We start from the raw sequence: 17,264 nt of genomic DNA, 5'->3' as shown, positions 1-17,264 counted from the left end.
AATCACTGCGTGTTGTGAAGTTATTTATTTTGTTTGTAAAAGATGGCTTATATTGTTTTTGGCATAGATGTACATAGGGTGACCAGACGTCCCGAAAAATTCGGGACAGTCCCGAAATCTAAACTGTTGTCCCGAATCCCGAATCTGGCCCTAATTGTCCCGAAAATTATACTAAAGCAAAATCTTGAGTAGTTATTGTCTTATAAACATTAAAAACTGTCTGCGGAGGTTGAGGCCGGCGACACACTGGCTGCGTGGCGTGTCCGTTTTTATTTCGGCTCCCATGTTAACAGGTTAGAGCTTGCACACTGCCTGCGTGACACGCGCGTCTTGCTATAAATAGAACCGACGCCTATTTTTCACGCGACACGCAAGCCTGTTGGAAGCGTTTCCAGGCAAAATAGAATAGGAAAAGATGTTTGTATGTCATTTTGACATGAAAACATATTAATAAATGACATTTTGATGTTTGAAAGTTTAAGTTTTTACATAAATGCAGATATAAATGTAATAAAAAAAAAAATATGATCGATTTTCAAATATTGCACCTATCAATACCGAAATATTCTGTAGCCTATTTTGCCTATTATTAGAGCGCAAGTTGCTGCAGCCGCGTGGACAGTCACTTGATTGTTCGCGGCACTGCAAAACGTCGTTTAAGCTTATTAGCGTTAGGCTATACTGAAAGGTCTGATTTATGCAGTCATTGTTTTTTTTTTCTTTTCACAATGACATTTGATTTGAGTTCATGATTTTAATGTTGTTGTTTTTTGTGGCAGACTAAAGAATAATGACAGACTGTTGATCTTGAATAATAGTATGTTTGGTTCAGGTTTGAAATTCATTATCTTTTATTATAGGCTACGCAGTCTGATGCCATAGAAGCCCCCCATCCCGTCACCCCAGACCCATAGACGATTTTTATACTTAAACGATTAAGTTGTATTCGCCTTTTATATTTTTGTTTATTATAAAAAGAAAAGTAACCAATTCAAAGAAATTTAATTGATTACAAAATTTGCCTACTGAGACTTATGATGCTGGAAGACTATTAATGAGAACATACCACAGAGGAGTCTTCTGACCAAATTGTAAGTACCTTTTGAACGCTTACGGTTTAGGTCAGATTTGACTTTCTTTACCTTACCTGAGAATAATAAATAAATAGGTAAAAGGTGTTAAGAGTAAAGTACACACCGTAAAACAATGTATTCAATTTACATATTAAAACTAGTGTATGAAATGGCAAATGTAAATAATATAATATCATTTTAATTTTGCACCAAACGTTGCACATATGTAATGGAAAACGTAAATTGAAATACAGAAATGCATTGCCATTTTGCATATTACATTTCAAACTGAATATTGCTACCCATATGCTTCCATAGAACGCGAAACAATGATGATGATGCATAATAACACCAGCGTTGTGGATACACTAACCCAAAACCCTCCATAACTTTTCAATTAATTTCACATTTATTTGTATAGTGCTTTTCACAATACATATTGTTTCAAAGCAGCTTTACAGAAAATGCACATCTACATTACAATTTAGAGTGATCTGTTATCAGAGGTGACTGTGTCCAAGTTATGCATTTCTGAAATGTACATACACAAATCACACAGTTAGCTAATAATGTATTAATTTTATTTTATTTATAACTGGCACTTATTTGGAAAAAAAAGTCGAATGGCAAATAAATAAATGACGGACAGTAACATATGTACTGTATTACCATAATTTTATTATGTAAGCTTTATTTTACACCTCAAACGACAAGGGAATTTATAGTCATATTTATAGTGTTAATATTAATTTGCGAGTCCACAAACTCATTCTCTTAAATGGCTTGGGTCTGCAGAGCATTCACAGCGTACAGTATACGTATACTTGTAACTCACTTTTCTCCTCACTTAACAAATCTGTTCTTTATCGACTGCAATCTATTCCAAATTCTGCTGCTAGGTTACTCACTAGATCAAATAGGCGCACCCATATCACCCCGATACTTTGCTCCCTTCACTGGCTTCCTGTAATTTACAGGATCCAATTCAAAATTGTAACCATAACCTATAGGGCTTTACATGGTCAGGCCCCTGCTTATCTTGCTGACATAATTCATCTTCATACCCCTCTCCGGTCTCTCAGGTCTAATAATCTGCTATCTACGCTACGCACTCGTTTAAAGACAGGTGGGGATAGAGCCTTCGCCGCTATGGCACCCAGACTATGGAATGCTTTGCCAACCAGTTTTAGGTTTGCTGAGAATGTGGACAGTTTTAGGGGACAAGTGAAGACTCATTTGTTCAGGTTAGCTTTTGGGTAATCTCTGTCCTTTTATATACTGAAAATTGTATCTGTTTTATTTTATTTTGTTCTTTATTATGTTTTATTGTCTATTGTAAAGCGCTTTGTGACCTAGTCTGTGAAAGGCGCTGTATAAATACATTTTACTTACTTACTTATTATATATTTTATAATGAAAAAGACTAATAAAATTGTCTCTTCATATTAAATGGATAACAATATTTGTCTGGACACTTGAAAAATGTGTAATAATGGGGTCTATAAAACTTAAACATTTAATGATTTATAAGCATTTCACATATTTCTACACTAATTATACAAAACTATTCTGCCAGTGCACCATACTGTACAAATGAACTAGATCAATGTTCATTCTTGTCTGAAACTTTGGAGGAGACAAATATGAGACCACCAGGGTCTTTAGTTTAGGGAAAAACTCTGAGCACAGTGTGTGATGTTGTTGAGATCACTTCTAAACTTTAGAGGAGACAACTATGAGATCTCCAGTATGAAGGGCCGTTAGGCAACAGTTATTGAAAAGCCTCAACACTAGTGAAACGAAAAACATTGATCAACCTTGGTGAAATTCATTCATACGCATTACTGAAATAAGAAGAGATTTCGGTAGTTGATGATGGCTAATTTCCCTTGAAAAGGAAGTTGTGTGTCCGCACTTCTGTTTCATTTGGCGCGTCTCACAAACTCTTTTAAGCAATGTCTGTTAATTGTAACGAGTTGTATGGGAAGCCAAACACACCAACAGTGGGACGAAACGGAGCGGTGTTACAGAGCTCGTGCCGTGCTGACATCATCGGTGCGGCTCAATGGACCGAGCTGTGTGACCGACTCGACATCGCAGGGAGGACGTGTTTGCTAGCGAAACCGAATGGACAGCGCAAACTAATCTCACCAGCGCGACGCTGACCATGTTACTTTATTCATTACTGCTCCGAAGAAGTTCAGGTGTTTTCCCTGCATATACGATAATGAAGATCAGCATGTTATTACATTTCTTTTGCTTATTATCTTTCATATTAGTACATTAGTAGTGTATGAAAAGCTACTTTGAATAATTGTATTTTTGTAGCCACGGAAAGAGCCGTTCAAAACAGAAACTTCAACGATTAAGGACTGTGCAGTGCCGGGGGAACTATAGGATCAGGGTTGGGAAACACTATTATTACACAGAAACATCATTAGGGAAAACACTGTTGAGTAAACGTGGGGGAAAAGAGTTGTCATTGTAGTCAGAGTGAAACAGACTAAAATTATTGAACATAATGAATATAATGAAATACTGAAAAAATTTAAAGGATATATTTTAAAAAGAATGTAAAAATGAACACTAATACCAGATCATGAGATTAGACATTTGTGTACACCTGTGATTTCTGTGCTGAGATTTAGTGTTTACAGAACAAGCTAATTTTAGTCCTAAAATTTACATCAAATGATTCGTCTTACTGAGGACAAAGACAATCAGAGACAAAGACAATCAGAGAGACAATCTTACCACAGTTTCTCCAGTTTACAGTGAGGATCCTCCAGTACAGCAGAGAGCAGATGAAATGAATCTCCTAGTTTATTCTCAGACAGATCCAGATCTCTCAGGTGTGAGGGGTTTGATCTCAGAGCTGAAGCCAGAGCAGAACAACCTTCATCTGTGACTCCACAATCCCACAACCTGTAGAGAACAATGACACACTCTTCACTCTCTCAGTTCAGATCAACACGTACAAGCCACAATTCTACACAGACTATACATATGTCTAAATTTCAATTGGAGATTTATCGGTCATAAAAAAATAATAAAGAAAAACAAAAAGCTTTCAACACATGTTCTTCATAAATCCAACCGTTCTAAATGAGCTCAAACACAACTACACCTCTTCTCTGTGACAGACTCATCGTGAAGATGAAAGCACACAAGAGTATGGTAGGTTAACTACTGACTATAAGTAACTTTGTAACTACATGCCAACTTATTCTAACCCTAACCCTACCAGTCTACTAATAAATCTATTAACACTCCAATGGGAGTTAGTAGACATGTGCAACTGTACTGATAGTCAACAGAATGTGTTCAAGGGACCATTAAAATAAAGTGAAAACCAATATGGTCAAACCTAAACTGATAATTATGACAACACTGTTGCTGACAGTGAACATAACATGAGGTTTTACTGGATATGCAGTGATTGTTTCTGTCTTCCTAATGCTACCTTCCTCCTCTCTGTTTTGCTCTTGCACACAATCTACTTCATGCCTTCTGTCCTCTGATTGATAGTTTATAAAAAAAATAAAATAAAGTATTTTTTGCTGAGAAATGATTTATTAATAATTCATGATTATTATAAATTAATGTAAGAAACATTTACTGGACTGAAGCAACTGGGTTTATTGATATTCATTCACCATTTGTTAATGTTAAAAATGTAATTCTTCTGACATTTTTTCATGCTAATATAAACGTCAAATATGACGCAACAGGCTTTTGGGGAACATTTTCCATCTCTTAATTATCATTGATTTGCACTGAATTGCATATGAGCCATAAAAGCGATGTATAAATATGATACTCAAAAAAAAAAAAAAAAAAAAAAACACACATACATGCATATACAAGTTTGTATCGGTTTTTTGTTGAGTATCATATTACACACACACACACACACACACACACACACACACACACACACAGCTTTTATGGATCATATATGCAATTTTTAACATAAAAAATTTAATGTATTAATAATCAAACCCCAGTTGCTTCAGTCTAGTAAATGTTTCTTACATTTACTTTATAAAAATAATTAAAGATTTTCTGAGCAAAGGGACCTTACTTAAAAAAAAAATATATATATATATATATATAAACAATTAATCAGAGGACAGAAGGTATGAAGAAGATTGTGTACACGATGTTTCTCAGCAAAGTGATGGTCATATTGATAATTTATAGGCCCTAGAAATTTGCATTTTAAATTTGATACAGTAGGCTAATATATTCATAAATAGGCATTTACTTATTGTTCAACCGAATTTTACAAAGAATGTTTAGTTAAAGTTATGAGAGAATAAATGTTTTAAAATTCGTATTAAAATGTTGTAACACGCATTGCCAAACAAGCATTCTTTTTTTCCAATTAATTTAAATTCCCAAAGGGGAAACGTATCCTGGGAGATACAAACATTTACAGGCAGATTATGGAAAATGGAAAAATTAAATCCATAAAATTTCAACATAAACATAATAAGCTAACACTTAACAACAACTCTTCAAACATGCAAGTCTCCTCAAATATTGTAAATATGTGAAATGTATCACTGAAGGCGAGTAGATTTCCCACTACAGGTCATGTTGTTTTTAAATGCTGCCAATGAGCTAAACAGAGAATGTATGAATGAAGTCACCAGATCTAAATATTCACAACAAACACCCTTTCAACATGAAAACTGAGAAATTAAACCAACACTTTCCCTGCTTATCTCAGGATACATCGCCCCTTTTAGAGTTCATTTTAAATTAAGAGAATTATATGAATATACTATATGAATTATAAATAATTACAATTCATTTAATATAAACATAAAATTCTTTCACTCTAAACTGCTTTAATTTGGAGTGAGAGATACAGGGGGAGTGGCTTTATTGCATCAGATACATGTCACTTTACTCACAGCTGATTGGTCCAGTTTTGGTTTGTGATCTCGAACACAGAATACATTCATTTTATTCAAGGTCATCCTGCAGCGCAAGTTACCATGGTGATCGAACCCGCTAAAAACCAATCCACCTTCTCGAGCCCGAAAAAACAGAGTTTGCTCAAAATAATCTCAAATTTACAAGGGGAGCAACTGAAACTGGCTTCATGCAACAGGACACAGAAACAGTGGGAAACACTGCTGTAACAAACACCACTCACTGTCATTCTGAAGTGCTCCTGAAGAGCTTAATGAGCTGGTTCAGTGTGTTGGATCTGAACTCTGCTGATAGGTAGATCTCCAGGAACAGTTTTGGGCGCTCCAGATTTAGATTAACGAGATAGACACATGATTTACGTTTCCTGCTTCTGTGCATCAAAATCATACATAATACTGAACTATTCATTCGGGCACGTACATTCTTTCATTCTTTCTCCACAAGAACACAAGTCTGTTCTTAGATCTGAGAAACCACCCAGGAGAACCCCATCACTGCACATTTTGGATGTCTCTCTTGTCTGACAAACACACCTGAGATCTTCTTTACTAACGAGCTGATGAGTTGAGTCAGCTGTGTTTGATTAGAGAGACATCTAAAACTGTGCAGTGCTGGTGAAACTCCAGGATCAGGGCTGAGAACCACTGAATTATTATACAGGAACATCATTGGGGAAAACACTGTTGAATAACATGGGGGAACAGGAATGTCATTGTAGTCAGAGTGAAACAGACTAAAATTATTGAATATAATGAAATATTGATCAAATGTAAAGGATTTTTTTTTAAATGTAAAAGTGAACACTGGTACCAGATCATGAGATTAGACATTTGTGTACACCTGTGATTTCTGTGCTGAGATTCAGTGTTTACAGAAAATTTTACAAGCTAATTTTAGTCCTAAAATTTACATCAAATGATTCGTCTTACTGAGGACAAAGACATGTGTGACAATCAGCGTTTCATAACTGCAGGATGTTTTACTTACAGCAGCCTTAGCATATTGACATCATGAGCCAAGTAATATTGTTTAACACCAATTACCAGTGTGCACATTAACATTCTCATGTATCTCAAAAAAGATGAATTTAATTATTTATGTCCAGAGTTCAGATAGCTTTACTGCTTGAAAGTCTTTGTAAAGTTAAAATTTACATGAAACTCGAACTGCAACATTTGGGAAAGCAAGCGCAGACCATAGAAAGAAGAGCGAAGAGAAAAACAGCACAAGCGTACAAAAGAGTAAAATATGAGCAGAAAATGCAAGAAAGCACAAAGTACACAGTAATAAAACCAAGGAAAACATACTTTTTAAGAAAGCATGACCATAAGTTTAAGTTTTCTGCAAAATAACTTTTAATGTGTTTAAAGTTTTTATTCATGCTTGTTATTTCTTGATTCACGCTTATTATATTTTGATCCATGACCACGTTGTTTGCTATTCTGATCATTTTGCATTCTTTTTTTTCAGTTTGTGCAATATATTTTTACATGTGTTTTAAAATTTTTGATTCACACTTATTATTTTTTTATACGTGACCGCTATATATTTGGCGGGAATTTGATCCCATAAACTGGACTCGCGTCCTCGGGAGTCATTCTCCTGAGTCGGACTTGGCAATTAACTTGGCAATCCGAACTTTGTGTACTTGCTATCGAGAAACGCCTAATGTCGGCGCTTGGCTTCTTGTGACAAACACGCCGGGAAGCAAGAACAAGATCTGCTGTATGTCATCCATTGTTGTTTATTTTGCTTTCTTCACGCGGAAATGACATCGTTCCAGTCTCACACAAAGCCCGCCCTTTTACCCATATATGGATTGGCCAGAAGGTGGGCGGGGTTAGGATTTCCCGAGATTTTCCAAGATGGCGCCGCCCATACCCCCCATAAACGGCTCCAAACCCGTTCTTCAGAAAGTCTATGGGTGACGTCACAGACGCTTTGTCCATATTTTTTACAGTCTATGGTTTGTTCGAGCAAAAAAGTGTTAATTTGAGCAATTCCGTCAAAGAAGCAACACAAAGCCTGTAAAGCATTGAAATAAATATCAGTAAATATTGGAAACTTAAATAATATAAAGTTAAATCTATAAAAAAAAATAAAAAAAAACGTCCTACTTCCACACAAAGACGCGTGATTCCACATGAAGCCTACAGTTCTGCGCTTTGAGAGGGATGTGGGACACGAGGAGGAAAGAGTCAGAGACCATCAATCTATTTTCTGATATCTTCATGTTTTCTAGGCTACTTGTTGTATAAGGTATGAAAAGCGAATTTAATCTTCCACAACCCAGCGGGCACCTTGACGTCAATTTAACATCAATATGACATCAACATTGATGTCAAAATGACGTCACGAAATAGGTAAAAAATGAAAGTCATATTGATGTCAAAGTGTCGATGTCAATTTGATGTCAAGATTTTGACCTCTGCTGATGTCATTTTGCCAAACAAAAAGGTGAAATGCATGGCCGTACACTTATTACACGCTTCACTTAAAACTAACCAGATTTACTTTATTTAATTTCCGGTTTAATGAAATCATATTTTGCATTTTAAAGTCACCATGATGGTGGTTAGCGTTTGCTTTAGTTGGGCTCTTGACGCTTGACTTTTTAAAGGTCCCCTATTATGCCCCTTTTGACAAGATGTAAAATAAGTCTCTGATGTCCCCAGAGTGTGTATGTGAAGTTTTAGCTCAAAATACCCAACAGATCATTTTTTTACAGCATGTTTAAATTGTCATTTTTGGGGGCTCAGAAAAACACGCTGTTTTAGTGTGTGCCCTTTAAATGCAAATAAGCTGCTGCTGCACGACACAGGGGGCGGAGCTTCATGAGCTCGCGCTCAGTCTCAGGACAATTTCATCTCACGGAATGATGATAATAATATCAGAAACTCTCAGTAACGGTGTTCATTTCGACCCGGAGTCGGACAATAATGCCTACAGAGTCAGAGTGCTGTATAGAGATGGAACAGGTATTACGGTTATAACGTATTTGTCATCTGCTTGTATGTATCCACTATTAATAGCCTACAAGTCTGCTGTTTCGGACCAGGGGCTCGTTCTTCGTACGTTGCTTATTACATCCGAGATCAAATGACACATCCAAGATAATATCATCGTGCTAATCATGATCTGGCTAACTCGGTTCTTCGAACACACTTGCCGGATAGGATTAGTATCGCTGGATTGAGTTATCTGAGATAATTGCGCGTTCATGCGCTGGGTTAAAAGGGGACATGTATCGATAGTAGAAACATTGATCAGCAACGCTGCTATTGGCTGTTCAGCATGGCCAAAGAGCGCGCACAGTTTTTCTCCGCAGCAGAGCAAGAACTAATAGTCGAAGTTTATTCGGAATTTTAATGTTTTAATGCAAAACGCCAGGGAACACCTCAAAGTCTGCAAAAGCCAGGAGAGAGGGCTGGCAAAAAGTAGCAGACAATTTAAATCCGTTAGAAGTGGCCATGTTAGATGTTTTTTTATCACTTATTAGCCTATATTTTTGTATTTGAATAATTGCATAATTACTTTGTTCATTGTAATGTCAGAGTCACCACACTAGAACATGGGAACAAACAAAAGTGAAGTACAAAAATATTCTACATAATGGTAATTTTTTTGTTATATTATAGTCTCTTTTATAAAAGACACTGTTAAATAAATGGTTGGCTGTTTATAAAAGCAACCAAGAAAAAGGCTGAGCAAAAAAAAAAAAAAGAAGAAAAGATCTTAGTAGCCTACACTGTAAAATAATTTTTGCTGCATTAAATTAAGGCTGTATAGTCATTTCAACTGTTAAATCTTGAGTAATGATGAATTGCTTTGACTTGTGAAAGTGAAAACTAATAAACTTATATTAATGTAAAAATATTTTTCCAGAGTGTAGTTCATATAATGACATTGTGTTTTCCTCTTTTGTGCACTTTTACATAATACACCAACACTTGTATCTGTTCCCAAGAAAGTGGTGGCTGAAATATGTGCAGTAAGTGGACATTTTTTTTCTAACTTTCCAAAGGAAAGAAAGTATAAGACTTTGTAATGTCCATTTGTTTCCATTTCACTGGACAGTGAATAAACCCTCTCAGATAACTGTCATATGGAGGAACTAGCCTACCTGCAAGTGCATAAATAACTTTACTTAATTTATACTTGTATGCTTTATGGCAGCAATATAAGTTGCAGGATTCCACATCTACAGAAAGGCCTACAGAAGAGTCTGCACAGACAGAGGAGACATAGGCCTACAGGTGGGCAGTGGATAGCCAACTTTTCCTTTTTATTTGTTGCATGAGGCATGTGTCTATCTGATGTTGCAGGCACTTGACCACTGGCTTTTCTTTACAAAGAACCATTGAAATAAAACTCAAGGAACTAAGTATATTGGTCTTTTATTAAACTTTTCATTATATTATAATGAAAAGGTTTTTTTTTTTTTTTTTTTGGGGCAATGTTGTGTAATATGGCACATGCAGCAATGTCACAGGCCCTGTCAGGTGTGCAAACCTCAGACTTATCAGACACTGAAATCTTCCCTTTAGTTAGCCAAAGTTCATTTCATTGTGTGCCCTTGTCCTGGCTACTGCATTGTAACTGGTTTGGGTCAGGGAATGGGGTCATAAAACACCTGTCTGCAGGCAGGAACATGTCATAATCACCTATGAAGAAATGCAGTTCTGTTAGGATCAGCATAAGTGTATGTAATATACAGTGAGCTTGATATTTAATTGTGGAACTTTCCTTACCACTTTCAAATAATGTGCATAAATGTGAATCTCTGAAAATTCTTAAGTCATGCACAGATCCTGGCCATTTTGCTTTCACATTTGTGATATGGAAGATTTTAGTCAACTGACTTTTTTTATTTGATATAATATTATTAATCTGGAATATTAAGACTCCCAATAGTAACTGGGCTGCACATTTACATTGTGAACCCCCTTTCTGTTCACATAATCCCCTTCAGTGAGGCCTTGATGGCAGTCTATGGAAGCCTATAGTCTATGGTACCAATGACGTTAGTGAAGCCTGAGTGACATACTGTAATCGGCATGGTCATGATTGCATGATCTTCATAAAAAATGATAGCCAAAAAAAAAAAAAAAAAAAAAAAAAAAAACTGCTTTACAACATTGGGTCTTAAAAACCTAAAACTATTTTTTAAACCTAAAAGCGCCAGGTAAACTCCGAATGACACGACAGACGGCACTTTCCATCAAGTTCTCTGCTCCAATAGTGTAAAGGAAAGAGCCACTCGCAAATAATCATAGGGCAATGCAAACAGTTTGTGCTGTAGTTAAAGCCCGACTCCGACAAGTCGAAAATAATGTGCGTTTCCAACAAATTAATAATGTAAACGACAATCTCACGAGTCACGAGAAAAAAATTTCAATCTCAGAAAGTGCACTATCGCGCTGCGCTGGACTTCCCGTATCAGCTCCGCTTATGAAGCCGGGATCTAATCCTGTTTACATGAAATAAGCCTGCTCCCGAGCAGGTTCAAGTTTGCGCACCTGTTGCTATGACAGCAAGTCCAGGATGAGCGTCGAAGAACCAAACAATCCAAGATCATGCCAAATCGGCAGAGGTGGAAAGAGTACTGAAAATTTGTACTCAAGTACAAGTACCGTTACATTGCTGAAATAATACTCAATTACAAGTAAAAGTACTGGTGTCAAAAAAGTAATTAAGTAAAAGTACAAATTACTCTTCTCAAAAACTACTCGGAGTACTAGTTACTAATTACTTTTTAGCTGGCGATAGTTAATGCATTACCAATAAAAATATACAACCAAATCATAGATTTATGTAGAAAATAGCTACTTTTAACACATTTTTACCTTATTGTCGAAGGACATTAATTAGTGGATACTGGAATTTCTAACTTCAATATGACACCTTGAAATATGTCAATATTCAGTAGGCCTAGCCTATAATTTTTAATACCATCGGGAAAACTACTACATACTAAATATTTTAATATCTACATTTTTGTCCATCCATTTTGTCAAGGCAATCATTATTTTCAAGCATTGAAAAGCACAACACTCATTGTAACAGTAATCTATTTGAATGGAAAAGTTTAATTCAAGTCTTCTGAAGAGACACGTCCACTTTATAAGGAGAGATTTTAATTCAGGCTTTTGTTTACATATTTAAACATTGATCAATAACCATTACAATAATCTAATATTTACTCAGTGTATTTGTCTTTACAATAGGGTAACGTGAACTGTTGCAATAGCTCACACACAGCACGAGGAAGCTTGATTTCAATTCAAACTGAATTTAATTTGCAAAAAGACTAGATTTTTCATAACTTTTGACAGCGTTTAATTCAAGAGCATGGAGAGATTGGAGCTGGACGTCATTTGAGTCTGCAGTGAGAACCACTTGGAGAGATTCGCGATTACACATGATATGACACACAGTCCGAGAGCGCACACTCAATATCCGAGTCCAGTTCATTCGTAGCCTACATTTGAGAGGTCGCGTCCAGTTTTCTGCGATTACATGAATGTGCCCTCGCGTTATAATATTGTTCGTGACATTTGCCATTAAAATATGCCATAGAAACTTGCAGGTATTAATAAAATTATGCGTAATAGGCCTACCTGCAATCCCGCGCTGAGGGGAGGCGGGTGTGTCAAACTCGCTGTCGTTGAGATGAGAGAATGAGAACACGCAGCTGGTATCGTATTGGTGTATAGGCCAAAATGAGTATTGACAGATATTTCAGTATTGATATGTATCAAAATATAGATATTTTGACAGTACTACTATGTAGTTTGTTGTTCCAAACTTTCAGTCCAGCCATTAATCACTCTGAGCTCCTCGCCTCCTTCATGATCAGCTCTTCAAAACCTGCTGCGACTGCGGCGGCTTTCATTCAGTCCAAATATCAGGGGTTTTATTGGTCCGTTTACGATCGAATATTTTTATTGGCTACCGAAATGCCATTCAAAGATTTGAATATCAATTCAAATTGTACTCAGTAACGAAATGTGATTTTACAAGTAGCGAAGTAGATTACTTAGCTTAATATGTACTTGAGTACAAGTAAAATTACAGATTTAAAAATATACTCAAAAAAGTACAAGTACCCAAAAAAACGACTTAATTACAGTAACGTGAGTAGTTGTAATTCGTTACTTCCACCTCTGCAAATCGCCAACAATCAAATCCAGCTAACTGAGTTAGCGACGTACGAAGAACGAGCCCCAGGTCCGAATGATGATCAAACATATACTGATGAGTTTAATAAAGTTTCACGAGTTCACATCTACATATAATTAGTACAATAAGTTTATGCGTATTTGGCGTGCTGTCCGGGGGGAGGGCTCCGAGCTCGGAGTTAGGCCCGAACCCAGAGTACTCCCCCCAGTCGGTAAGTGTAGATGGAACTGGAAGTGAGGAGATGGGGTGGAGGAGGGATGCTGACAAACTTTCAATGAACAGAGATAGGTCTGCTGTGAATTTATACTCTGTCATTGAGTTGATTACTGATTAATCTCCAGCTGTGCATAATTTGGTTAATTATCTGAACTGTAAACACAGTAAGTTATAAGAAGTGCGCAAGTACATAAACAAATTTCAGTAGAGTTGAGGGAGCATTTTCTTTAAAAAACTAAATAATTCCACCTCGTCTTCAGCGGCTGCCTCAGATTTCGGGAGTAAATAGAGAGAGAGCTATGTGGATTAATACATCCAGCCACACAACACTTACAACGCTTGGGAGACATTCTCGTCAGTGCAGCAGCTGTGAACTCCATCAGGGCGGGTCTATGTTCAAACGGCAGTGTCTGTCAACACTCGTGGGCGGGGCCTGTGCTGTAGTGACGTCACTAAAACAGCATTCTGAAAACAGGTCGTTGGGAGACACTGCTGATGATTTATGGGGATTAATAAAAAAGGAGTGAGTGGATTTTTATCACTATTGGGTGGTTCTGTACACACACTGCCAACACACATTTATGTCCAAACAGCATGCAAAAGTGAATGTTGCATAATATGGGACCTTTAATATAAAAATTTCTCTGGCTGCTATAATTGTGTGTTTATAAAGCACAATTGTTGTAGCAAAAAAAGCCATGAGAAAATGAGATCAGGTGATGTTGGCTATTTATTGATGATGATGACGATATCATCATGTAATTGCCTGAATCCCTGATCTTATTCAATGTCTAATGCTATGATTATATAGGACTTGTGATTTTAAAACTGTTTTATTCATAATCATTAATGGCAAAAGAAGTCATGTCTAGCAGTGTTGTTTATCAAATAATATACTTGGTTTTTAAAAACTAGTATTTAGTGCACAAAAACCTTTCATCTATGGCATTACTTAGACGCACACAGACATCAAGAAACAGCATATGAATCTCAACAATGGTGACATTCAAACAAAATATCCAGATAATCAGATCAACTCTGAGCATAAAACAAGCTATAAAAAATCCAGCTGCATAATTTGTTAAAGCCGCAATGCATGCTGGGAGATAAGGGTGAGTTTTGATTGGTGGTACCCAGCATGCACTGCAGCATGAAGCATTTCATTGACTGTCACCATTGTTGAGAGTCATACACTGATGGCTAAGTAATAATGTAGAGGAAAAAGTTTAATGCTTTAAATGCTTTTAAAATCCTTTACATTATTTGATAAACAACATTACTCTCATGCTGTAAAATTAAATGGCTTCTATTATAAAACAATATTAAAACCACAAGTCCAATATGATCAAAACATTAGACCCAGAAAAAGATCAGGGATTCAGGCAATTACATGATGATATCGTCATCATCATCAATAAACAGCCAACATCACCTGATCTCATTTTCTCATGGCTTTTTTTGCTACAACAATTGTGCTTTATAAACACACAATTATAGCAGCCAGAGACATTATTATATTAAAAAGTCAAGCGTCAAGAGCCCAACTAAAGCAAACGCTAACCACCAAATCTGGAGTAAATCTGGTTCGTTTTAAGTGAAGCTGGTAATAAGTGTACGGCCATGCATTTCACCTTTTTGTTTGGCAAAATGACATCAGCAGAGGTCAAAATCTTGACATCAAATTGACATCAACGTCAATATGACTTTCATTTTTGACCTATTTGTGACCTAAATTGCGTTGCCAGAGAGAGCGAGACTAAAAATCACCCGCGCGTGTGAAACGCGCTTTACAAATAAACTTGACGCGCCTTGCATGTCTAATAACAAGCAAAAACTGTGTTAAAATGAATCTGACGTGCAAGTAAAAATGTAGGCTATCTGTCCAACAACGTTTTTCTACTTTACCACAGTAAAGAATCTGAATATAATAGGCCTAATTAAAAGCGAACCAAGGAAGAAACGTTTATAATCCCCTTAGAAAATTGAGACGTGACTGAAGATTTGAGGGGAAAAAACAAGAGATTACATGCAGGGATGAGTCACGATTTTTGAATATTCGATTAGTTTATTTAATTAATGAATTATAGAATATCGAATAGGTTGTGTAATTATTCTCTAAAATAAAATATCCATGTTTTTGGTGCTAATGCGGTGGTGACGCGTTCATATAATTACGTTCTGTAATAAGGTCCTGTGTCCTGAATGTTCAAGGACAAAGTTTTTGCACTTCCCTCCTAAGTTGCACTTCAGTAAATGTGTAGAAGATGTTCACAGATTTAATGTGACATTTGAAGTGAGTTGAGCAGTCTTATTATCCAAATTTTTTGTAATGCCTTTGAATAATATGGGGGACATGAATCGCAATATATCGCAGAATCGAAACGCAATACTTGCTGTATCGCAATATGTTAAGAATCACAATAATATCGAATCGTGGCCCAAATATCACAATACTATCGGATTGTCAAATTTTTGCCAATTCCCACCTCTAGAACCAATGAAATGTGATTTTCAAACTCATACTGATTTAAACAAAATGATTTTACCCACACTGACTGACACATCCGAAGCGTGCCTCAAAGACGCCTCAGACAGCGCGTGATCCCGATATACACTTATACCTACACAGAATTACAGTGTTTCAAAATATCTGTCTTGGCGATTATTCAAGCAAACATAATCTGCTATGTGTTAACCCTCTGGGGACCAAGCTGTTTTTGGGGCCCTTGAGATGTTCTGACATGCTCTGACATTTGTGCTTTTTTCAGTTATTTATAAACATGTTAATGGCAAAGGTGTAAATTCACTCTATATAGCACAAACAGGCCTACCATAATATGCAAGCAACATGTATGTAGATGTTTGTATTTTTAAGAGAATAATGTTTATGCGTGGTTATTTAACCCCCTGAGGTCTACGGTATCGCCGGCGATACCAGCTCGCTTTTTTTTTATTAGTGTAAAAGAAACTCATAAATACTCTGTTGACTTTGATTTTCCATAGGAGTTTCATACATCAATCGATTCTGTTAAATGTGTATTATTTTTGTGTATACTCACAATAAAAACAAAGTGTTGTGCTTTTTGCCAAATAAAGAAAAATAAACACGAAGCGAGTTCTGCCTTCTCTCTGCCAGTGAAGTCCATTCTGAAACGCGTCCGAAAATTAACAATAACTCCGCGAATACTCAGTCAAACAGACATACAGACAGACAGGCATGAAGCTTGAATTCTCTTCTTTTAAATGAAGTCATTTATATAAAAAAACAATTATTCTCATCTTGTGAAATCTGTATTAAAAGAGAGCGATTCCAGTCGAGCTCATCTCATCTCATTACGTTATAATCGGCCCCGCCCACGGAGAGCGCGCGCTATTCAAACGCAAATGGCTGGGGCAATCCTGTGAACGCCCCCATCAGCTCGAGAAAACACACACGTTTATTTAGATCATTGTTTACACCGTCTTGCAGCGCTGTGAGGAATAATACTAATCGAAAATGTCCCTCAGAAGTGCGGGTATATCGAGGAGCGAGCTGAGGAATACAAGTAAGTTTTTTCCTTCTCACGTGAATTTCTTCACGTGGGTTTCTGTTTATGAATGAATAAACGGCATGAATGCGCGCTGTTTACCACAGCTGGCAAAGACAGTTTAAATTTAAATCGCGTGTGTGAATGAATGATGATGTTTTAGCAAACTGTATTGCTATACTGAGATAAGTAAACATCGACTGAATGTTGAAATAAAATGTAGGCTATTTGTATAAGCAACGTATTAAACTGCAAATTAACAATATGCCCTAATATTTCATGAAAACAACGTTACAGTCAGACGAAATATGAAAGACAACAT

The 17,264-nt window shown here is 36.5% G+C and overlaps 1 protein-coding gene across 1 annotated transcript in view; it reads right to left on the bottom strand.

Moving 5' to 3' along the window:
- The window catches only part of LOC309510179 (NACHT, LRR and PYD domains-containing protein 3-like), a 43,652-nt gene that overhangs the window by 13,352 nt on the left and 13,036 nt on the right, over positions 1-17,264 (bottom strand). Inside the window, exon 7 of the mRNA XM_082191234.1 lies at positions 3,828-3,998. Within this exon, the coding sequence (XP_082047360.1) occupies positions 3,828-3,998 (171 nt within the window). The remainder of the gene's footprint in view (positions 1-3,827; positions 3,999-17,264) is intronic.

The sequence above is a fragment of the Leuciscus leuciscus genome, assembly GCF_965113295.1.
Source record: "Leuciscus leuciscus genome assembly, contig: SUPER_11_unloc_4, whole genome shotgun sequence".
In the NCBI taxonomy this organism is placed as follows: domain Eukaryota; kingdom Metazoa; phylum Chordata; class Actinopteri; order Cypriniformes; family Leuciscidae; genus Leuciscus; species Leuciscus leuciscus.
The sequence above is the reverse complement of the archived record's forward strand: the minus strand, read 5'-3'. Positions and strand labels throughout refer to the sequence as shown.